Source organism: Patagioenas fasciata, chromosome 20 (genome assembly GCF_037038585.1).
Source record: "Patagioenas fasciata isolate bPatFas1 chromosome 20, bPatFas1.hap1, whole genome shotgun sequence".
NCBI lineage: Eukaryota > Metazoa > Chordata > Aves > Columbiformes > Columbidae > Patagioenas > Patagioenas fasciata.
The window spans coordinates 11,663,560-11,687,728 of NC_092539.1; the positions used below are offsets into that span (position 1 = coordinate 11,663,560).

The window sequence follows — 24,169 nt, forward strand, 5'->3', positions numbered from 1 at the left end:
TGCGGGGCAGCGAGGGCTCCGGGTGGGACCCGCGCCCTGGGTGCCGGTTGCTTTGGCAGAGTTCAAAATCCTGGCTGAGGCAGCTGAGGGTGTCTGTAACGTGTCTTTTTGGAGCAGTTCCGCTGTTCGGCGGCTGTTCCCCGCTGCTCCGCTCCCCGGGGGCTCCCGCCGGGCAGGGCCGGAGCGCGAGCGGCCTCCGCAGCCCCTGGACTCCCCAGCGCTCGCAGTGCCGGGGCTGCCGCTTCGCCGCCGTCCTCCGGCGGTTCAGTGCGCTACAGCTCAGGCCTACAAGCGGTGTGAATTAAGCTTGTCGGGGTTTTTCTATTGTTCGGCAGCTGTTCTATGCTAGTTACTCAAGTCCTCTGATCTAAATTAATCCCTGTACAGAGGAAGCTGCAGCAGCTCCACGCCGCGTGGAGCCTTGCGTGCCGCGTTGCCGGGCTGCAGCGGATCACGCTCCCGTGCTGGCGGTGCCGGGGTTTGTTGGATCAGCCGGGGTCTGGCAGAGGGGCTGGGGGAACGCGCCGTGTGCCGGCAGCCGGGACACAAACGGGCAGCTCTAAAAGCGGAAAGAATCACTCGCTCCCTTTTTCATCCTCTCATGCGTTTGGGCTTTTATAGAATCTGAATCTGGCACCACCAGCTCTCATGGATTGTTGGGAAACAGGATATTTTAGTAGCTTGGAATGAGATGAAATGCCTGCAAAGCCCATATGTTGCTTGTTTTAGGCAAAGGGTCAGGAAGGTTTTAGAAAGTATTTAAATATTTGGTTTACACGATTAGAATAGATTGTCTGGAATGAAGTCCGTTACCCGAGGTGATTCCTGCCTCGCGGTTTTGGTTTTCATTGCAGTTCTTTGGAGTATGAGGTAGGTGTTCTGGCACCGCAGCGCTGAGCACAGTGGAGTCAGGGGCTGTGAATAACGGCTGCTCATGGGGCTCTGGACACTGCTGGAGGTGTCTGATGCTCTGGACAATGCTGGAGCCGGCGGTGTCTGCTGCTCTGGACACTGCCGGTGGTGTCTGCTGCTCTGGACGGTGCTGGGGCCAGCGGTGTCTGCCACTCTGGACAATGCTGGAGCTAGCGGTGTCTGCCGCTCTGGACGGTGCTGGAGCCGGCGGTGTCTGCCGCTCTGGACGGTGCTGGAGCCGGCGGTGTCTGCCGCTCTGGACGGTGCTGGAGCCGCAGCGCTGGCCGGAGCTGCGCTTGGGCGAACGCGTGCTGACGGAGCCGGCGGTCGCTGGGGCGTCCTGTGATGTCTGTCAGTGAAACTCCAGCAGCTCGTTTCTTAGAAATGGGCTTTTCCTCCCTCGATAGGCAAAGCTCTCAAGTTGCGTTATGTTTCTTGAGAGCTACGGCCTGGCGTTAACTTCCGATAGGTGTGCTTTTAGCTTTCTGCAGCTTGGAATTTAATTGTTGTGCCCTCAGCTTTTTGTGAGACGTGACCTTTGCGTAATTCATTGACCGTGGAAGATACGACTCTTTATTCCTATGAGGCCGCAGTTTTGCAGCACCGTTCTGGGGTTTGCTGGCGAGCTGGAGTCGCGGCACTGGTGCCTCGGAGCCCGGGACCGTTCCGTCTGCAGGATGCACCGGGGCCTCTCGTACATTTGATAGCGTGGGCAGTTCTTCAAAGTTTTGCCTGTTCTTTCTACCACGCTCTTCCAATCCAGTTGGAAAGCAAAAACTTACCATTGTTCTTTTGCTGTGCGTTGTTGATACTTTTATATGAATTATGAAGCATCCTTTGATATCTGGCATTTCCTCTTACGATGCTCTGTTGCTTTTTATGAGTACTTGCCCCCTGACTTCAAAAGCAGTTCATCACCTTCCTGAGACAGTTATTAATAACTGATGGGAACCGCTGGGCATTCCTGGGCCTGTTCTACGCAAGTTTCTCTCCAAAAGCAGCCATAATGTGTGCAGACCTCAAGCCCCTTTGTAGCATGCGAGGGATCCGATCACGTGCTGTTGTACGCAGGCCTGCTCTGTAGATTTAATGACTACAAAACTAAAGAGAGCAATTAAATCTACCCCATCCTGAACCGTGCTGCTGCGATTGTTTCATCCTGAATTGCCTGGAGATCACCGTATGCTGGGGAGCACTGTTTTCGGTGCTCACCGAGTGCCGGGCTGGCGTGGCCGCTCGCCGGCATGGGCCCGTCCTCCCTGCTCCCCGGGGGCCGGCGGCACCGAACCCGCCTGCGTGCTCCGAAAACCGCTTTTTGAGACGGTTCAAAGGGAAAATAACTGGCATGGGGATAGTTAATGTGAGCTGCCGTTCCTCAGCGTTAGAGGTTCCACTAAAGCACTCATAATTACTGTTAATATCTTTCAGTGGAAACTTTCAGAGCGAACGGCGCTGGTTGGAGCAGTATTTAACGGCGTGCTGCTGGCATGATAGGAATGCAAATAAGCGTTATTAGCCTAATGATTTTGCTGTCGCCATGGCTGTGCAGCAGTAGTGTTGTGAATATGTCATGCGGTACCCGTGAATTTGGAAAGTGTGTCAAAACACAACTTCAATTAGTTTGCTCTAATTATGACTCTAGAGAGTTCGTAACTATATCACTCCTCATTAAAGGAGATTTCTGATGTGGATTAACACAGCCCACGAGGGGCCGCGTGCGCTGGGAGGCAGGGCCGTGCGTGGGACGGGGCGCCGGGGCGGCCGCCTCGCCGTCCCTGCGGAGCGGGGTTGGTCCCTCGGCACGTGAACCAGCGCCCGGCCCTGGACACGCTGTTCGGTCAGAAAACCAAACAAACCACAGAAGGGGAAGCGCCCTGGTGCTGCAGGGCCGGCCCCGCTCTGCCGTCCGTGTGTCCCGCGGGCGCCGGTGTCCGCGACCTTGCCCGGGCTTGTGGTGGCTCCACAGCACCGCTCCCTCCGCTCCCTCCGCTCCCTCCGCTCCCGCTGCTCCCTCCGCCCGCCGGGCGCCCTCTGGCTTTGCAGAACCGGGAGAGATCCTCGTGCTCACAGGTGAGCAGTCGGTGAAGGGTTAAAGCGGTAAATTGTTTAAATCTTTTAGGCTTTCCTCCCAGTTCTGTGATAATTTGATGAAGAACTTCACCCTAATTAAATATTCAAATTAGGAATAAGTGTCAATATGGCTTCCCATTGCCTGGAATGATGATTAATTGTATTCAAAACTCTAGTGGCCGCTGTAATCTAAACCAAACCGTTGTTCTTGATTATTTCTGCAGCACATTTCCCATGTTTTTGTTTTAAAATTTAAGCTAGTAATTGATTTGCCATATGCCGCAGAGCTGCACATGCTCCACGATATGTGTTTAGGAACTTGGGGACTTTGTAATTGGGATTTTCTTGCTTTTCAATGGCAGCCTCTCTTTTGCTTGTGTTTTTTTTTGTCTTCTGCAATGCAAAATGATTTAGCTCTCACGATGCATAAGGAAAATGCATTATGCAACCAACTTCGTAGGTATAAGTGATATCGATCCTGGCCAAAGTTTGCGTTAATTTAAAATAAACTAGACTTTGTTTCCTGTTTTTCCCTACGAGGTCCTGCTTTTGAGAAAGGAACGGGGGGAGGGGAAGGCTGATCTGGCAGCAGCCACTGCCCTGGGCTTGTGGCCTCGCAGCCCCGTGTTCTCCGCGGCAGGACCGGCTCTGGCGGTGCCGCTCGGCTGCGGCGCGGGGGACACGCAGGGGACACCCAGGGGACCCCTCCTTCCCCAGTGCCCTCGAACGGCCGGCGTTGGAGCCGGCGGTGCCAGCAGCAGCTGAACCGGCGCTTTGTGCTGCCGACCCCGCGAGGGCGGCTCTGAGGTGCTCAGCCCAGCGCCTCCGTGTGCCCCGCGCCGGGAGCAGACAGACAGACAGACACCGCGGTCTGGGCACAGCACCTCCTGCCGCTACGCTGGGCTGTGTGGTCCGAGCTCCCCGGACGCCAGCGATTCATTTTGATCACCGGCGCGGAGCGCGCGCAGCACGTCGGCATATGGCACTGGCAGAGCCGGTGCTGCTGCGAGCTGCCGGGTGCTGCTGGCAGCCAGGGATGCGCTTCAGAAGCTCGTTTGCAGACGAAGGGTTTGGAGCTTTACGGGACAGCTGCGGCGTGCGTTTGTGGAGCCGCCAGCTCCTTCCTGGTGCTCGCGCGGTGCATCTGCGAGCCGCTGCGGCACCGTGGCTGCGGCACCGCTGGCGTCCCTCGGGCTGGCGGGGCTGTGGGAGGGCTGGCCAGGAGCAGCGTCGCCCCCTCCTGCAGCAGAAGCTGCCAGAAACTTCTGAAATCTCTGCTCAGAAAATGGCCGTTTAACTGGCCTTGCTCTGGTTACTCCCAGAGCAGCTCCTGCGGCGCGGGCAGAGGCGCGGTTGGAGGTGTGGGCAGAGGCGCGGTTGGAGGTGCGGTTGGAGGTGCGGGCAGAGGCACGGGCAGAGGCGCGGTTGGAGGTGCGGGCAGAGGCACGGGCAGAGGCGCGGTTGGAGGTGCGGTTGGAGGTGCGGGCAGAGGCGCGGTTGGAGGCGCGGTTGGAGGTGCGGTTGGAGGTGCGGGCAGAGGCACGGGCAGAGGCGCGGTTGGAGGTGCGGGCAGAGGCACGGGCAGAGGCGCGGTTGGAGGTGCGGGCAGAGGCACGGGCAGAGGCGCGGTTGGAGCGCAGTGAGCAGTGCCCGCGCGGGTCTCCCTGTCAGCTGGTTTGGTGCCTCAGAAAGTATGTTTGGATACTGCTGTTAAGAAGCAAATGAAAGCGTGTAATGCCCACAGGCAGCGGTCTGCTGGTTTAAAGCGTGTTCATGACAAACCTGCCTCTGCTTGCAGGGGCGCTCATATGGATTGTGTTTCAAACTGCAAACTGTTAGCCAAATTCCAAAATATTTTCACACCATCTTTTTTTGGTTAGAAAGAGCTTTGAGAAACACAAGCAAACTCAAACTGGTGTTCGTTGTTTCTTATTTTATCCGTGCTGTTCACCATTAGCTGCGTCAAGGGCTAAAAATACGTAGTTCTTCACAAAATGTGTGCTGTTTTAAAGACAGATAATTTCCAGATGATTTGCTCAATAGATAAAACCTGCTAAGAGCGTGGATTTGCTGCTCTGCTGGAGGCCACACCGGGCCTGTCCCCACAGGGATGGCGTTCGTGGGGGGACACGGGAGCCGCCCTGTTCCGGTGGCGATGCCGCAGGTCTCACTGTGCCCGGCAGCTCTGGCGCCCGCGAAGCGGAACCTGTGCCGGTGCTGCTGCTGCACCGAACCGCTCCAGGAAGAGGGGGCAGCTTCAAAACCTGCGGCAGTGCGGTCTGTGAGGTAGCGACGTTGTACAGACGTCCTCACAGACTCGGGATCAGCATTGGAACAGTGCAGGTTGGGAGTAAAAGGGAGAAGCTTATAAAAACGTAGAAATCCATGGGCTGGCAAAAAGTCTTTTCTCATGGCAGACTTCTCGGTGGAGCTGTGTGGCGGCAGAACCGTAGCGACAGCGGAGCCGTGGTGGCAGCGGAGCCGTGGTGGCAGCGGAGCCGTGGTGGCAGCAGAGCCGTGGTGGCAGAGCTGTGCCCGCCGCTGCCAGCAACCTTGCTCTGCTCCCCGTGCCTGGCAGCGTCCCTGGTGTGTGCCGCTGGCTGTTTGTGCCCTGCCCAGGGTGTCGGATGTGCCCTGCCCAGGGTGTTGGGTCTGCCCTGGGTGCCGGGGCCGGCGCAGAGCAGCTCCGGCAGCCCTGGGCATGGGGTGCCCAGGGTCCCTTCCCACCTCCCGCACCGCCTGCTCCGGGAAGGTCGCCCACCTCGCCTGCGGCCAGGCTTGCCAAGGGCTGCGTTTTCCTTTTAATAAGCTCTGAGCCACTGAAAATAGTTTCGACTTGACTTCCACGAGCTCTGTTTTTTCCTATTTATAGGAAGGTTTAATGGCAGATGTAAAAATATCCCTGTGCTGCAGGAATGCTGGGCAGAGCGTCGTTGGGAGGAGGGAGGCTGTTGTGCACGGCTGCTGCTGGAGCCGACGAGCGGACTTGGCTTCGCTTTCCTCAGGGCTGGTGTGGGGATCTGGCGTGTGCGTCACCCCGGTCACCGCGCTCGGGGAGCGGGCGGTGGCTCTGGGGCGCTCGGAGCAGCCTCGGCCAGTGAGGGACTTTCAGAGATGTTACTTAGGAAGGTCCTCAGAAGTTTCTGGCACAGATAAATCCGAAGCACTTGCTGTTAGTGCTCTCTGCCTGGGAGGGGAGGCAGCTGGGGCCCACGGGGTGCTCAGGCACAGTCTGACGTGTGTTTGCGGGGGGCCCGTGCTGCGCTTTGGCAGTGCGCTGGTTGTTGGCTGAGCGCGGATCCCAGCGGGGCCAGCGGGTTGTGCTGGGCGCAGACAATCCTGCCGCGGCGCTGAGGGGCAGCTGAAGCAGCAGAACCACCCTCTGCTGTAATGGCTGAACCCCTGCCTTGGTCTCCCGCTGGTATTTGGAGCCCACCCTGACTTTTGGAAGCAATGTTAAAATCGATATTTGCTGTTTAACGTGACTGGAATCTGCGGGCAAGGGCGAGCTGACAGCAGCAGCCTCTTGCTCTGTAGTAACGTGCTGTTTCCCACCCCTGTTCCCTAGGCACATCTCACTGACGCTCCCTGCCAGCTTCCGAGGGAAAAGTCACAGCTCTCGCCTGGACCTGGAGCACCAGCACTCGAACTTGTACGCCATATCAGGTAGGCTGGGGCGCGCGATGTTCCTCTGCTCTTCCGCGTAACCAAGCATAACCAAGCAAAGCAGCCCTGCCTGCACCGCCAGCCAGGTGTGGGACCCCTGGGACACATCCAGCTTTCATCAAGGCCACTAAAGTGTGGAGAGCGGGAGGGGTGCAGAGAGACCCCCCAGAATGCCCAGGCACATGCGTTGCTGGCAGCAGATGTTACCGATTGAAGATTGCAGCCCTTGGGGAGGTGCTCCATGAGAGCTCTTGTGGAAAGCTGTACCAACACACACTTTGCTCATCGTCTTCATGGTCATCACACTGAGTCCCGAGAGGCGTCTCTGCCTGTTTGAGCTTCCTCCTGCCCAGCAAGGATGAGTTTCGTACACCCTGTTCTTTGCTACACGAAACGTACACATTAAAAACAGATGAGATCTTCACTCTCTCCCATTTCTATATTCTGAGTACTGGCACTGCATGGATTTGTTTCCCCAGTATTAGGGCAAATTTGAAACTAGATCTTAGGATATGGGGGTTGTGCGTTGTCTTTGAGAAGCGTGCGCTCGCACCTGCGCACTTGGTCTCTCTGGCTGCGTTTTCTCTGTGTTCACCATACAAGGGGTAGAGCTAGTAATAGTTTCCAGATGTCAATGCAGAAAAAAGCCTACCAATAAATATTTTATCTGGCTTTTATTTTTAACTAGCATTAGTCTGCAGGGAGAATGCATGTATTTAAATAGAGTGCTGAGGATCAAGCCACTTCTTTCACCCACGCGGGTACAGGAACGCGTTACCGCGCTTCGGGGCCGCGGTGGGCTTGGTCTGGGGCCGGGTCCCTGCTGCCCGCTCTTCTGGAGCAGCTGCTGCCTCGGAGCGCTCGCTGGGACGAGCAGCCCGGTCCTCGCGGCCCCGGAGGCCGGGACCCCGTGGAGTCTGTCGCTCCTGGGTGTGCCGGAGCCGTGTGCTCTGGGAGCTGCTGGTGACCGGGGCAGAAGGACTTTCTGTTCCGCAAACTAAAGAAAAATGTCAACGTGCAGCTGCAGCTCAACTGCGTTTCCCTGCCTTGTCTCTTACCGGGCTGGCGCGTGGTCCGTGCTTCAGCCAAGTGGTGCTGGGCAGCCAGAGAGTTTTGCTTAGGAGTTTTCTTTTGAGCAGTATTACACCTGAACAAATATTGTGATAGGCATAGTAGAATCACACTCAGCCACCGTTTCTCTTGTTATGTCATTTTTGCAAGAGGAGAAAAATATTGGCTTCAAACCTGACTCTGAGGGGGATTTTCAGGAGGGTTTGGAGGCGCCGCAGAAGTGGCAGCACATTCGGTGCGCTGCGCCATAGGGAGCGCTTCTGCATAATCAGGGAAGATGGCAAAAATGCGCTATTCACAGGTTCTTGCTATTAATAGTGAGTGACACTTCTAACATAGGAACATGGCATTAATTCATGTACCATAATCAGAGGGTTATTTAAAAGGTAATCTATGACTGAAAGTGCGGCTTCGGCTTCCTACGTAGATGGAATATAACAATTGTATAATTCTTGTCAGTATTCGTTTTTCTTGTTATTCTTCTGCCCTAATAGATGTAGAAATGTAGGGAAGGCACGTTCTTGTGTTTGTGAGGCAGCCACTTGTGGGGGACGGGGAGCTGTGCTTTCTGTCCCGAGGAAGCGTCAGGTGAGCAGACAGCAGGGCGGCAGCAGCTCTGAGCACGGCCCCGCCGGGCTGCCTGTCCCGCCGGGCTGCCTGCCCCACCGGGCTGCCTGTCCCGCCGGTCTGCCTGCCCCGCCGGTCTGCCTGCCCCGCCGGTCTGCCTGCCCCGCCGGTCTGCCTGCCCCGCCGGGCTGCCTGCCCCGCCGGGCTGCCTGTCCCGCCGGTCTGCCTGTCCCGCCGGTCTGCCTGTCCCGCCGGTCTGCCTGCCCCGCCGGGCTGCCTGCCCCGCCGGGCTCCCTGTCCCGCCGGGCTCCCTGTCCCGCCGGGCTCCCTGTCCCGCCGGGCTCCCTGTCCCGCCGGGCTGCCTGTCCCGCCGCTCACACCGCACTGGGACCCGCAGGGAACCTGAGTGCTCGCCAGGGAGTTACAGGCAAAGTGCAAAACAGGCCTGCGGAGCCGGGCATGGCGTTGGTCTGCCACGTTTGCATGAGCACGTTTCAGCCAAAGGATATAATTCTTCTTTTTTCCCCCAACTGGACGTTCTCCTCCAGACACGGTGTTACACAAGTTGTTGTGCGTGCGTGCGCTGTAATGGCTGTTGCAGCTGGGGATCGTTTCTGAAGGAAGGGTCTTGTCACACGAACACCCTGTGCGCTGGCAGGGATCTGTGCGCCTGAGCCCTGAGCGCTGCCGCCTTCCAGCAGCTGCGATGAGGCGCTGTGATAATTCCCCCTGTGCCCCGGCAGAGCAGCCCCGGCGCACCGCGGCAACCACGCTGGAGCTTCCGGTGCCATGGGCGCAGTTTGCAGGCAGCAGCTGTATCTGCGGGCCGCGCGTCCTCGCCGCAGCGCCATGGCAACGCGGTGTTTGGCAACGCGGCGTTCAGTAACCGCTGCCACGACCGTCCCCGGTGGCTGCGGTGGGCGCTCCCGGTGGAGCGGTGGGATGTGGCAGCTCTGCAGGTCGTGGAGGGCGAGGGGACAGGGTTCACAGGGCCCAGTGTCACCAGAGGGTGTTTCCTGCTGAATGGAAGGTTTCCCAGTGCTGGTGCAGGGAGACAAAAGCCATTATGAACCGTCCCTTACCTTGGGTGTCTCCTCGGTGCGGATTCTCGTGGTGAGGACAGGACGGGCTATTTAGAAGGGGAGGGCTGTGAAGGAGGGTGAAACCAAGACTCGCAGCGTGGCTTTGGTTCTCTGTAGACACCCAAGAGTTTCTCAGTAGTCAGTGAAAACGACGCTTCCATCTGGGCTTCAGGTGAAATGAATTTTGGCTCTTGATTCTTCTCTGTATCTCAAAGCACATTTTGTCAGAAATTGCCGGATCCCCACCAGAGCTGTCCTGTTACTCCCTGGGTGTGTAATGTACTTATTGCAAAGCTGGAGTCCAGGAAAAATGGTCCTGGAAGCAGTAACTACGGTTTTTAACCAGTTTCTTGCCATTTCCAGTCTTGGCAATGGCACCTCAGGTGAGCGGAAGGTTCGGGAGACTCCTTTGCACAGTGAACTGAGGGACAGGGTGCACGGGGGACCCGGCGGCCCCGGCAGCGTCCGCGCTGACACGGGCGGGCAGAGTCGCCCCGGAGCGGCCTGCGGGAGCTCTGCGGGGCTGCTGGAGCAGCGGGAGCTGACAGGTCTAATGCGCATGTTGGAGCAGGCGGGTGCTGGAGAAGAATGCCTGGCTCCAGACAGGCCTGTCGACAGCCACCGCGCGGTGTTGCACAGCGCAGTCTTTCTTCATGGCCTTCAGCTTAATTAAGACGTCGTTGTGACTGCATACTGCCTTCAATTCAGACTTGAGCATCTCCTGGCTGCATATTGCTTTGGCTTATCAGAGCCACAAGGACGGCGAGGGAGAGGGGGAGCCCTCTCGGGCAGTCGCGGATAATAACGTACGGGGAAAATTCCTGAATGAAGTGAAAAATTATTTATAATAATGGTACTCAAATAGAAGGGAAATAAGTCACTCTAAGGGTATATAAATTTTTATGATAGTGTATAAACAGCCACAGCTTGCCTTGTCTCTCATCTATCCCTGCAGAGAATGAGCACAACATCTAGCATAAAGAAAAATATAATAAGAAAACGAAGAAATGAATGGGAAGAGCCGGAGGATTGATCGCTCAGGGTGTTTGTATATCCTGATGTAAAGGTGCTGCTGACAGGTGGCCAGGTTTCTTCTGTATAAAGCATGTGTGCGCTGTCAGGGCGGTGTGAGCAGCCTTGTTTCGATTGATGAATTGCCTGCTTTCTTGATTAAACCTTCCGTCACTTAAGAAACAAAAAGCCTGTGTTTGGATGGCAGAGTGGGACATGTCACAAAGATCTGTCTGCTTTACCTTTGTGCAGATGTTGGGCACAGACTGTAACATGTATTATTAAAATGAATGTGGCATTTACTGTGCATTATTTCTTTCCTGGGAGAAAGGACCTGTAAATTATATGCTGATAATAAGCTTTAACCCTTTCAGAAACCAGGAGATTTAGGAGTGCAAATATTCCTGCAGGCCTCACTAATTGGATGGGCTCTGATTCCACGGGAGCTCTCTCTGAAGTCAATAAACAGTGTTCCAGGCCATGGTGCCGGTGCCTCTTGGGGATCTTTCCTCCAGCGAGTTTTCTGCAGCGTAAGAGCCACTGAAACATAAACCTTGGAATTACAGTATCTGCTGTTGAAAGGCCCTTCAGTTCTGGCTGCAGGGGAGAGCTGGCCCTGCCCGGGCCCTGCGGGACCCCCCGGGACCCCCCAGAGCCCCCGCTGCCGCTCCCGCCTCTGACTCGGCTCCCAGAATCGCTTCAGCCGGCCGGTTTGAGACGCACCCGGCTGCCCCAGCGCGGGAGGAGGAGCAGGGGTGGAAAAGGTCCGAACGCACCTTGCAGAGCGCGGGGCAGGATCTTGTGTTGGAAACCAGGGACTGAGTTTGTGAAGTGGGGGTTTTGCTGGTCCCAGCTGTGGTTTTTGGGGATCGCGGGGGGCGCAGGCGGTGTGTCCCGGCGGGGTTTGGGGCTGAGCCGGGCGGCAGAGCCGGTGCTGCCGGGCCGGTGACCTGCACAGCTGGCAGGGCTGTCCGTGTGCCCTGAAATGTTAGTGTGGCCAACATCAGTCTTGTGGCAGATCGGGTTGCAGAAAGACGGGTCTGTAGCGTACGAAGCGATGGAACCTGAATACAGGACAGTCAACGCTTGTACCGCCTCTTGACCTGCTCCTGGGCCGCTGGGACAGAGCTGGGGTAACATGGGACAGCTGGGGTAACATGGGACAGAGCTGGGGTGACATGGGACAGAGCTGGGGTAGCATGGGACAGAGCTGGGGTGACATGGGACAGAGCTGGGGTAACATGGAACAGAGCTGGGGTAACATGGGACAGCTGGGGTAACATGGCACGGAGCGTGTGCGACACTCCTGCACAGACCATCGGGGTGTGCGTGAAAAGCGATTAGAGCCTCTCCGTATCCGTTCTGTGTATGAAACGTGTGTGAACTCAGAGGTACAGCTGTCATCCTGTAGCCAGAAACCTGTGTGCCAGTCAGCACGGCTGCAGTACTTGCCAGTCGTTTCCTTAGGAGCCGTTATTTGATTCAGCAATACCTCTGTGTGTGTTTCTTATCTTAAATGTGCTGTTTTGTGATTGTCTTTGACCACATCATCAGCGCAGTTACTCGTGTGAGGTGTGGTTCCCAGAGACACTGGACCGGGTGTCAGGGAAGGGAAGCGGGTGCTGCTGGGGTGGCGTGGCTGGTGTGGTGTGGCCGGCGCGGCATGGGCCGGCGCGGCATGGGCCGGCGTGGTGTGGCCAGCGCGTTTGCCAGCTGGCCATGAAGGAGGATTTGTGGGCAGCTCTTGTGGGTAGCGTGGTCTGCACATCTCTGATCTGTTTGTTTTGGAAATGTGCACCCATGTCTATTACCTTAATGTTTGCCTTAACCGTTTAAGTAAGTATTTACCTCTTTCTTTATGATTGTATTTTATATGTCAATATTTCTTTGTTGTATTTAAATATTTATTTTCCTCTCTAAAACCCTTCCCAGAAGGGCCGGAACAGCGCTTGTGATCTGGCCAGGCAGCAGGGTGGCTGTGGGCGGTCCTGGTGCGGTGCCCGCAGCGGTGGCAGCAGTGACTGTGGCTGTGGCAGCAGTGACTGTGGCTGTGGCAGCAGTGACTGTGGCTGTGGCAGCGGTGCCCGCGGCTGTGGCAGCAGTGACTGTGGCTGTGGCAGCGGTGCCCGCGGCTGTGGCAGCAGTGACTGTGGCTGTGGCAGCGGTGCCCGCGGCTGTGGCAGCAGTGACTGTGGCTGTGGCAGCGGTGGCCGTGGCTGTGGCAGCAGTGACTGTGGCTGTGGCAGCGGTGGCCGTGGCTGTGGCAGCAGTGACTGTGGCTGTGGCAGCGGTGCCCGCGGCTGTGGCAGCAGTGACTGTGGCTGTGGCAGCGGTGCCCGCGGCTGTGGCAGCAGTGGCCGTGGCTGTGGCAGCGGTGGCCGTGGCTGTGGCAGCAGTGACTGTGGCTGTGGCAGCGGTGGCCGTGGCTGTGGCAGCAGTGACTGTGGCTGTGGCAGCGGTGGCCGTGGCTGTGGCAGCAGTGACTGTGGCTGTGGCAGTGGTGGCAGCGGTGGCCGTGGCTGTGGCAGCAGTGACTGTGGCTGTGGCAGTGGTGGCAGCGGTGGCCGTGGCTGTGGCAGCGGTGGCCGTGGCTGTGGCAGCGGTGGCCGTGGCTGTGGCAGCAGTGACTGTGGCTGTGGCAGCGGTGGCCGTGGCTGTGGCAGCAGTGACTGTGGCTGTGGCAGTGGTGGCAGCGGTGGCCGTGGCTGTGGCAGCGGTGACTGTGGCTGTGGCAGTGGTGGCAGCGGTGGCCGTGGCTGTGGCAGCAGTGACTGTGGCTGTGGCAGTGGTGGCAGCGGTGGCCGTGGCTGTGGCAGCGGTGACTGTGGCTCTGGCAGTGGTGGCAGCGGTGGCTGTGGCTGTGGCAGCGGTGACTGTGGCTGTGGCAGTGGTGGCAGCGGTGGCCGTGGCTGTGGCAGCAGTGACTGTGGCTGTGGCAGTGGTGGCAGCGGTGGCCGTGGCTGTGGCAGCGGTGGCCGCTGTGTGCTGGGCCGGTTGGACCCGCCGCAGGGAGCGTGTTTGCAGCCGACGGTTCAGAGCGGGTGTGCTGGGTCACCAGACGACCCCCCGCGCCAGGTCCCACTGGGGCAGCAGCACAGTCCTGGGGGTGCAGCCGGAGCTGCTATGGGAAATACAGAGGTTCAGCGTTGGTTCTATGTGGGTTTATAGTCCAGATCTCAGGAGGCAGCAGAGAGAGTAGAAACTTCTGTTAATGATGTAGAAAAACATCAAAGCCCGTGGAAACGTCGTTGCTTTCATGTGCTGGATAAGGCAGCTCTCGGCACGGGGAGCTGGGATTTGGCCGGGTGGCTCTGTTGGAAGTGTTTATTTCACACGCTGCCCTGATGGTAGCGGTTGGTTCCCAGATTCCTCCTCCTCTGGAGCTCCATCCGTCTGTCTGGTGTGGCAGTGGGTGAGCTGTGCCGCAGGGGCCCTGGAGCCGTGGCGTGGCGGTGGTTGAGCTGTGCCACACGGCCCCTGGAGCCGCGGCGCTGCGCCAGGTGCCGGAGCTCTGCCTGCAGCTCTGCCGCTGACCCGCGACGCCTCTTTGGTTTTCTAATAACAAGTCCTTTTCAGAGGTCTTTCCAGATTAAGAAATGGCAGAACAATTAAAGACTTTGTTACGTTTCGGTGCCCGTTTGCCAGCTCCGTTCTTGTTGCGGAATGCCGGGCTGTCTGTGCCACAGCTGCCGCTCACTGCTCTTCAGTGTGCATGTCTTGTAAAAGACGCCGTGTCTGTCATCGCTGTGTAATGGGGACAGACGTTTTAATCAGAGGTTAGTCATTTATTTTTGCAAACTATTGTTTTGCTTCACCATTTTTCCAGATAATTTAATGGTTCACTTGGCACAGTGCGTCTGCTTTATTAAAACAGGTAATTCTGAAAAAAAGGGAGACGCTGGTTTTTGGATCACTGCACAGGAGGTGCTTTGGTCTCCATCTCCGGCGCGGTTGCTGGTGCCGTGGCGCTGCCGTCCGGCGCTCACGCGTTCCCTCTGAAGGGGAGGCCCTGTGCCACATTTCGCTGTCGATCCAGAGTCCCTCGTGCTCGTTCTTTGCGCTTCTTAAGAACACAAGTGGAACTAAATTTGTTCTTTGTGACACTGGATTTTAAGCAGGACGGTGCGAAGAGCAGGGAAGTTGTGGCACCGGCTTTGTTCTGCACCGAACCCCCTGCCCTGAGGCGGAGGCTGAAGGCAGCCTGTTCCCTGCCCCGGTGCCGTTGCCGTCTGTGCCCCGAGAGCTGGGTGATCGGCAGCGTGTACAGGGCTCTGTCCGCGCCCGGCAGCTCTGGAGCCTGAAGTCCCGTCCGAAGCGCTGCAGCCGCGTGTTTCGCGGGTGGCCGTGCGGCACTTACCGCTGGCTTTCGGGGGGTTCCGGCAGCTGTATTTTGGTGCTGCCGGGACAGCGCGACCTTCGGGCCGCGTTGCGTTTGGTTTGCGTTTCCGAGCGCTGTGGTTTAATTCTTTTAAATAGGGAGCCACTCCGTGCTTTGGCTATTTAGGCAGTTATTAACCAAATGACAATTAACAGATTGCATAGGCAGATTTCCTTTTCAAAACCTCTGAAATTGAGCACAGTTCGCAAAACTATCGCAGCATAGTAATGACAATGAATTTTGATTTCCCGGAACTGATATTAGACTCCTTATTAAACTATGTGCATCTGCTTTTAATTTACTCCAAATAATTGGAAAATGCAATGAAGCTTTCCAATTAAAGCACGGCTTTATGCTGTTTAATAATACCCCCATAATATTATAGCTTATGAAGTGACAGGTGAGTTGGTGTATGAATAAAACATAAAGGCAGCAATAAGGGACAGAAAACCAGAGACAGTTGTTGGGGATTTTAAATGCTGGATGTAATTTGCATATATTAATCTCTTCTTTTCAGCCTTATCAGGCGTTCTTCAGTGTTTGAAGTTAAAATAGCGTTGACAGGCGGGAGTATGCTTAGTTTTTTCAAGGATTTATTACTTGTATAATTTCTGATCTTTAATAAGCAGATATGACTGATCCTCATAGTTCTATAGAACTCGGTTAATTGTTCCAGATGGCGTGTACTGATTATGCAAAATTACTTTTCACACCATTTTTTTTTTCTGATGGAGTTTGGAGTAAAATTAAATTTTTTATAGCCTTCTTATCACGCTGTTTTACAGTGGTTCTGCACAGAAGTTGAATTTAATCTACTATATTACATTGACCAGCAGAGTTATTCTAATGCAGCATTCCGTGATTTGACAGAGAATAATAGAACACATTGCTCATTGTTCGCTACTGTGCCGCTAATAAAAGGGAGCTCCAGTGCAGAAACCAGGCTGTTATTGATGAAGAATGCTTAATTTGCACCGTTAAAAATGCAAAGTTGTTACGCTGAGATCTTCTCTCTTTGGATAGAAGGCTGGGCCGGAGCAAATGAAAATAGTCTTGTTGCTACAGATTTCCTCTAATAAAGGAGGCTTAATGAGTGGTGCGGATAGGCTGCGTTTTGTTGGGAGGAGCAGCCATCCAGGCAGCGCGCTCCGACTTTATCAAGAGGTGTCACTGGTGCTTTCCTTGATTATCGTCAGCTGGATGTCTCAATGGCATAATTTCATAATTGAAAACATTTATAAAGGTTGTTGGGCTTCATTTATCTAATGAAAAGCTGTTTATACAAAATAAACCACACATAAAGGCCTCTTGCTAATAGCGTTACTGCCGTTCGTTTTGGCGGTGGCTGGGTTGTTGGAGGAGCCGTCCCAGCGGTGCTGGCGCCCGTCCCGCCGCGCATGGCACGTGGGGGCTGCTCCCGCCTCGGGTCACCGCGCGGCGTCCCCAGCCTGCGGGTCTGTCCGGGGCAGCGTTGGGCCCGGGTTAATTCTGGCACCGCGTCCCGTCCCTCGTGCTGTGCCACAGTGGCCCTGAGGCGCTCGGCGTGCACCGCACGTCCTGCCGGTGGGGTGGGGTGGGTTCACGTGGGTGGTGTGGGGTTGTGTGGGTTCAGGTGGGTGGTGTGGGGGTGATGTTGGGTTGTGTGGGTTCACATGGGTGGTGTGGGGTTGTGTGGGTTCAGGTGGGTGGTGTGGGGTTGTGTGGGTTCAGGTGGGTGGTGTGGGGTTGTGTGGGTTCACGTGGTTTGCCGCGCTGCCACCACGCTCAGACCTCACCCCGATCCGGGGCCGAGTCCCCAGCATCTTGTGGGTCTTCACAAAGCAAGCCAGCAAATGTTTAAAAAGTGACCTTGTGGTTAATGGAATTAAAAATCTCCAATTAAACTAGAAAAGTGGGGATATAGCAAATGGACTTTTATAGAGAGTGCTTATTTTTAACTCGCTAGGAAAAGACAAGTAATTAACTCAACCATTAGAAAGCTCAAAATTTCTCCCGTCTCCTGTGGAACTGGAAAATTGTTTTGTGTATGCTCATATATATACACAAATAATATATATGGAGACGACTAATGGCATAAATCAGAAATGATTAGAAAATATTTGTTCTAATGAAGTAATAATTTGATAGTAATGCTTTTCATCAGTGTAGCTTAAGGCTACATTAAGTGGACAGACTTTATATGGATTCTCTAATTTTAATCTTCAAAATGCTATCTAATGTCTCATTAAGGCTTGCATATAATGTATCTTAAGTACAGTCATTAAATATAGTTTAGGGAGATTTATGTTCAGATATTGCTTAAAGATGTTTTAATAGGCCCATTTACTCTGATGATATTAATGAGCTCTTAACACGTATTAAGCTTCTAAAACCAGTGGTGTTCCTCTCGCAGTGGGCAGAACAACTTAGGAATTGCAAATGAGTGGGGTGCTGGTGCTCCATCGCAGCACCGCGCCCGCCAGGTCCCGCACGCCGTGTCCCCCGTGGTGCTCAACCGCAGCACCGCGCCCGCCAGGTCCCGCACGCCGTGTCCCCCGTGGTGCTCAACCGCGGCACCGCGCCCGCCAGGTCCCGCACGCCGTGTCCCCCGTGGTGCTCAACCGCGGCACCGCGCCCGCCAGGTCCCGCACGCCGTGTCCCCCGTGGTGCTCAACCGCGGCACCGCGCCCGCCAGGTCCCGCACGCCGTGTCCCCCGTGGTGCTCAACCGCGGCACCGCACCCGCCAGGTCCCGCACGCCGTGTCCCCCGTGGTGCTCAACCGCAGCACCGCGCCCGCCAGGTCCCGCACGCCGTGTCCCCCGTGGAGCTCAACCGCGACACCGCGCCCGCCAGGTCCCGCACGCCGTGTCCCCCGTGGTGCTCAACCGCGACACCGCGCCCGCCAGGTCCCACACGCCGTGTCCCCGGCTCCTGCGCTCAGCAGCACTGGCGCTGCTCACGCAGCCGCGTACGTGGTGACGGGAGCAGGCTGGACCTACGGAAACATCCGTGATGCGTTACCCCGTTTGGTTCTAGGTCGACTGAAATAGATGGGATGCTCAAAGGGAAGGGCCGAATAGAGTCATCCCATTAGATAAATTCGACTTTTTGATCATCTCAAGACGCAAGAATTGTAATCACGATAATAAAAACTGTTCATTCCCCTATTGTCACTTTAGTTCCAACTCAGAAAGTTATTGCAAACAAAATTCTCCGGTTTCATCACTCAGCTCTTCTTAAAAAATCCTTCTGAGTTCAGAGACTTTTATAATTACTAAATTGGTTTGTTAGAAGGAGATAATAGCAAATTTCTTCTTTTCATAATTGGACATTTCTTCCCTGTGGGCTGATGCGTGCGCGGCTCTTGCATACACAATAAGCTGTGCTTTTGAAAAGCCATAACTAGCTAATAAGTGCTGTGGTGTCATCAGAGAGTAATGGTTTGCTGATTAGCATAATTAATGACAAATGGTGGTGCGGAGCGGGTGGATTGGTTTAGCAGATGATGAATGCGCTGCAGCCGAGGCTGAGCCCTGCCAGGGCGCTGGGCGATGCCGGCCGCTCGCTCGTGCCGGGGCCGCGCTGGGTGCCGGTGCCACGCTGGGTCCCGGTGCCAGGGCTGCGCTGGGTGCCAGTGCCAGGGCTGTGCTGGGTGCCGGTGCCATGCTGGGTCCCGGTGCCAGGGCTGCGCTGGGTGCCAGTGCCAGGGCTGTGCTGGGTGCCGGTGCCATGCTGGGTCCCGGTGCCGGTGCCATGCTGGGTCCCAGTGCCAGGGCTGCGCTGGGTGCCAGTGCCAGGGCTGTGCTGGGTGCTGGTGCCGCGCTGGGACAGGCCCTGCGGCGCTGGGGGCCGCGCGTGGTCCTCATCCGCCAGGGTGGGAGGGAGGGAGCGAGGGAGGGAGGGAGGCTCCAGGCGGGCGTCAGTGCCACAAGGTGGACGCGTTTATCTGTGACTGGATTAATCAGGGATAATTTGCATTTGCAAATGAGACTGATAAAAATGGAGTTACCTTTTCACCTTTAAGGGGGAGGAGGGATTATTTCTAGGTTGCCTCTTTTTTAAGTGATAAGCAACTCTTTTACCAATAAAGATGAAAATACTTAATTTGCATTAGCAAAAGCAGCTAATTATTATATAGTTAATTAGCATCTGGAAATGAGGATTATCTTAATTACAAAGTACAATTTCCTTAATAGCTACAAAACTGTAAGTTTGATCTGTGTAGAGATTGGTGACTATTATTATGTAATTAGTGATCATATTAATGGTGCAGAGTATTTAGAGATAATTTGCATATGCAAATGAAATTTACCTGGTGGAAATATGTGGCTCCAGTAATAACTCTGAGCACTTAAAAATTAAATTACATTAGCAGACCTGGATCCTGAGTTGCTGTGCAACTGGGCCGGGTGCAGCACAGCGGGTCTGGTGCAGTGCAGCACAGCGGGTCTGGTGCAGTGCGGTACAGCGGGTCTGGTGCAGTGCAGCACAGCGGGTCTGGTGCAGTGCGGCACAGCGGGTCTGGTGCAGTGCAGCACAGCGGGTCTGGTGCAGCGCGGTACAGTGGGTCTGGTGCAGTGCAGCACAGCGGGTCTGGTGCAGTGCGGTACAGCGGGTCTGGTGCAGTGCAGCACAGCGGGTCTGGTGCAGTGCGGTACAGTGGGTCTGGTGCAGTGCGGTACAGCGGGTCTGGTGCAGCACAGCGGGTCTGGTGCAGTGTGGTACAGCGGGTCTGGTGCAGTGCGGCACAGTGGGTCTGGTGCAGCACAGCGGGTCTGGTGCAGCGCGGCACAGCGGGTCTGGTGCAGTGCGGTACAGGGGGTCTGGTGCAGTGCAGCTATGCCCTTGCCATGCTGCCCTCCTCTCCTGCACTGCGGAGCTCGGCTTTGGTCCTCGTTGAGGCTCTTGTGGTGAGATGGTCGTATCACTGGACGGTGGCAGCTCGTGTTCTGTGCGCTGGTGAGCTCCTGGCAGGAGGCGGGTGTCCCTGTCCTTTCTAGCCGTGCTCGGGATGCATTTCGCTTTGCACTAGGGTGTAAGGGTGCCCGCGGTATGGAGAGCATGGTGCTTTTCCCTCCTCTTTTCCCTGCCTCTGTTGGAAGCCATAAGCTGCCCGTTTGTTTCAAAAGCATAGAGTCCTTTAAAACAAAACCATGTTGAGAGGGTGCTGAGCACCCTTCTCTCCCCAGGGGCCCTGTGGACACCCGTGGGTCAGTCGGTGCACAGCTGGAGGCGCGCGGTGCTGCAGGCGGGATGGCAGCTGTCACGGGCCCCGGCCAGAGCTCCTGGACCGGGGGGCCCAGCACCCTCGGGTGACACCCCGTGCCCTGCTGTGCAGCGTCACACTGCCCTGGGTGCCTCGCGACGGAAAGTCGGAGCTTGCAGGGCCGGATATGGTAACAAAACGCAGCGCGTTCCTTTGATCCACCCTGCTCCTAACCTGCGGACTGAACGGCTGCAGCGAGAACACCAGGGCCGGAGGGAAGCGGCCGTTACCCAACAGGATGTTTCTCTCATCAAGAGGGAGAAGTTTCCAACCGCCGGCCGGGGAACAGAGCAACCATTGTGGGCCTTCCCGAGATGCTTTTTGCAAGCGCTCGCTCCAGCCCCCGTCCGGCCCCAGTCCGGCCCGCGCCTCGCCGCGGCAGCCAGACACGACACGTTTAACGACTTCCAAGCGCTCTGGCTGTCGTTACAGCTGGAGCTGAAAGTAATTGCGAAGCGTCTGTGTTTCTCTTCAGCGCGGCCCGCGCGCGGAGGCCGGGGAGCGGCCCGACCCATGGAGGACCTGCCGCAGCCCGCGCCCGGCCCTGCTTTCTATCTGCGCTGCTCTAATTAATTAAGGCTTGTTGCTTGGAAGTAGCACATGCTTAGGTGTGATCTTTGAAGTTTAGTGTGGTGCGGAGACTTCAAAGACGACATTTTATTAAAAAATAATAAAATCAAGAGCTCCTAAACACTTGCAATTTGAAGAGCTCGTTTGAAGTCTCTCCATGTTCTCTGGTGCTGATGCAGCCGCAGCGCTGAGGTACCACTGAGCGTCACCGCGCACGGCTTAACCTTCACTCTATTTAAAAAAGAAAATAATCAAAACCAGGAGCGTTTTCTCAAGTGTTTTCATGTCTTGATCTAGCAGTAAAGAACTAATTGTGCTGTGTCGTGAGCTGTGCAGGAAACAGAGAAAATCAAGGCTGACAATCAAATTAGCAAAAATGAAAATTTAGTCCAGGTCTGTTCTTTTAATCAAAGTCATTTCAAGACGAACAGGAAAGCTGTAAACCTTGCCCATCCCGGAGGTTTCCTTCCTTCCCGGAGGCCCCTGCGCTCCTGCTCGCCGCACCCAGCACCGTGTGGTTGGGCGCTGCTGCCATCGCGCCGCCCGGCCTGGGTTCCTCTCGGCGCCGCGGGAGCGCGTCCGGAGGGGCCGAGCTGGGCCGGTGCCCCTGCCCGCGGGGCTGCGGCAGCGCCTGCTGGAGCGCCGCGAGGGACCGGCCCCTCCCGTCCCATCCTCGCTGGTCTGCTCTCGCCGGCGTGTTTGGGTAGCGAGGGGCTGCACAGGGCCGGCCGCCCCCAGTGCCCGGCACAGCCGGCGGCAGCGGCCTCTGTGGGAACGGCAGAGCCGGCGAGCCCGAGCGACGCCCTGAGCTGCAGGATGTCCCGGAGAGGCCGCCCGGTTTGTCACATGGCGGGTGTGCTGGGACAGCTCTGCGCCCCCGGGTCCCTTCGCGCGGGCTGCGCTGGGCAGGCTGAGAACGCGCTGCTGAGGAGCCAGAGGAGACGGGGCCAACATCTTGATATTTGGGTACCTTATTAAATAAAGAAGTGTGCGTTTTGGGCCGTGTCTGCAGGCTGGGGTGGTGGCAGCGGTCCTGATTGCAGCCGGCTGGGCAGGGCCTCGCCAGAGAGTCCGCCTTTGTTTTACCCTGAGGTTTTACTGTCGTGAGTGGTTTGGCAATGCAGAGCGGTGCCGTTCCATCTGGGGTTTGGTGCACGGTAGCAGAGAGCACACACACGTTTACTCTTCGGGCTGCCGTCTAAATTCCTGTGTACAGAAATGCAGGAGCAGAGGGTGTCTGTTCCAAGGCTCGCGTCGTCCCCGGTGCATTGCAGACTGTTGTAGAACTGTTTTCCGTACTGGTGGAGGACGTTCCCGCGGTGCCGGGCTGGCGGGAGGCGGCGGGTGCGTGTGGGCGGCCCTGCCCGCGCCCTCTGCCAGACCCGGCTCTTGCCCGTGGAGACGTGGAGACGTGGAGATGTTCTTTCCCCAGTGCCGTGGGCTGAGGGCCGAGTTTCCTCCGGCCGGTGAGCTCTGCTGGTCCCCTGCCGCTGCTGCGGGGGCTGTGCGAGCCGTCCGTCTTGGTGGGACGTGAACTCTGCCAGCGGCTGGGTCTGCGAAAAAATCCAAAGGCTTTTGTGGAGTTACAGAAAGGCATTTCTGAAATGTAAGAGCATTTAGATTTCAAAAGCGGTGATGGTACGTTCAGTGTTGGCGGTTTTTTGTTGGCTTGGATTCGCAATGCTTAATTTTCCAAGTTACGCAGGGAAATGTTTTGTAAGGGCTTTATTTCTTTATTTATGTAAATATTTTGAGCATCAGCTGTGTGGAGGCCATGCAAAAACAGCAACAAAGAAATCCAGAGCTACAAAAGCTATTGGTGGGAATTCAGATGCAGGAGCAGCTGCTGTTTGGGAGCGGGGCGCGTGGGCCCTGGCGTGGCTGCGTCCCCGCCGCAGCGCTGTGCAGAATTGGCGCTCGCCGCGGCGTGCAGACCGAGCCCGCCAGGCACCGGGGCCGCGGTTCATCTGTGCCGGGAGCAAATATGACAATGTTAGCGTTTTTCATTTCCCTGACGTTGCCATTAATAAAGCAATGATCCAAAAGCAGCTTTGCTGAGTCTGTTCTTTATGCTTCCATCACTCTCGACTAGATAATTTCACACAGGATCGTTTTTAAATTAAATGACGATAGAAGCGCTCTGCTGTCCTGTGTTCGCTAGTTCACAGAAGTCTGTCAAGTCATTAATGTGTCATGACAAACTGCTAGTTGGATACAAGAGTAATTAATTATTTGCATACATAACAGGTTGAACTCTGCGTTGTGCGCAGTGACACGTGTGTCGCTTGGTGGACACCGGGAGCTGCCGCGGGGTCCCCGGCCGGGCGGGGGCTGCGCCGGGCGCGTGTCGGTGCTGCGTTCTGCGTCCCTGCGCTCTTCCTTAGCGGCTGTTTCGAGAAGGCGTCTGATCATTGGAGATTTCAATGAGAATTGTACAGATTTTCATAATCATCATTAATCACCACATATTTTTCAAGATAATTACAGCAATTATTATTTAGATTCCTCTTTTATGTGCGCATTGTGGAAAAGAACAAGTGCTTATTACGCCGGGTGGTGTAGAGAGCGACCGTCTGAAGTTCTTTGTCACCCAGAAACTCATTATGTTAGCTGATGCTGCCTGTGAAAGTTCATCAGCACGTTTAAATTAGGGTAGCATTGGCAGGTCTGATTATTTAAATCTGGTAGCTTTGCTAAAAATATAGTTATTCAAGAAAGATGAATTACTAATTTGACAACTGCGATGTAGTTGGAGTCTCCGGCACAGAAGGCAGCATCTATCGTGTGCTTCTGGGAGGGTGACAGTACTTTTCAGATTAAAGAGAGAATTTCTGAGCGAGCTAACAAGTTTTATTTATAGAGCGGAGTTTTGGGGTTTGCCCTTTAGAGGGTCAGAAAGTCCTGGTAAGTGCTGCTGAAGGAGCAGGCGCCGTGAGAAGCTGGCGGTGCTGTCGTGGTCCTGCCGCTCCGAGGGGTGGCCCCGTGCCCTGCTGGGCGCCACCAGCCCCTCGCAGCGGGGTTCGGGGACCCGTCCTTCGGGGCTTGGTGTGAGGAACACGCTTCTGGCCGCTGGCTCATTTCAACTCTTTTATCTGATTGCAGTGACTGAGCTAATTGGCTGTGACCCTCAGGGTGACGCTGCTCCTGGGAGACCGCAGACAGCCGTTGGAAACATTTTGCTCTCTGAAATCCCGTTTATTTTGTTCTGCTTTGAGGGAGAAGGGCGCAGGCACCTCCGCAGTCTGTTGTGGACGCCGTGGGTGCAGCTGCACGGGGAGAACCTGCTGCCACGGGCCCGGGGCCTCTGGTGAGCGGCGGTGCCGGGGGGCTCTGGTGAGCGGCGGTGCCGGGGGGCTCTGGTGAGTGGCAGTCCCAGGGCCGGCAGGGTGACATCCGGCAGTGCCGGGGCCGGCAGGGTGACATCCGGCAGTCCCAGGGCCGGCAGGGTGACATCCGGTGGTGCCGGGGCCGGCAGGGTGACATCCCGTGGCCCCACTCAGCCGTGCAGGACAAGAGCAGCTTTACTGGCCTGGGCGAGGAGCCCCTTGGTGACCTGTGTGATGTGCAAACGATTTATAGGTCCTTCAAGATATTTT

General features: G+C 56.1%; 1 protein-coding gene across 9 annotated transcripts in view; it reads left to right on the forward strand.

Annotated features, from left to right (window-relative positions):
• Positions 1-24,169, forward strand: part of MVB12B (multivesicular body subunit 12B) — a 59,351-nt gene that overhangs the window by 22,359 nt on the left and 12,823 nt on the right. For 8 of the 9 annotated variants that reach the window (XM_071817483.1, XM_065854117.2, XM_065854116.2 and 5 more), the window contains one exon: positions 6,551-6,648. In XM_071817483.1, coding sequence (XP_071673584.1) covers positions 6,551-6,648 — 98 coding nt within the window. Of the gene's footprint in view, positions 1-6,550; positions 6,649-10,323; positions 10,682-24,169 lie in introns of those variants that run through there. The other variant, XM_071817484.1, reaches the window with a different exon arrangement.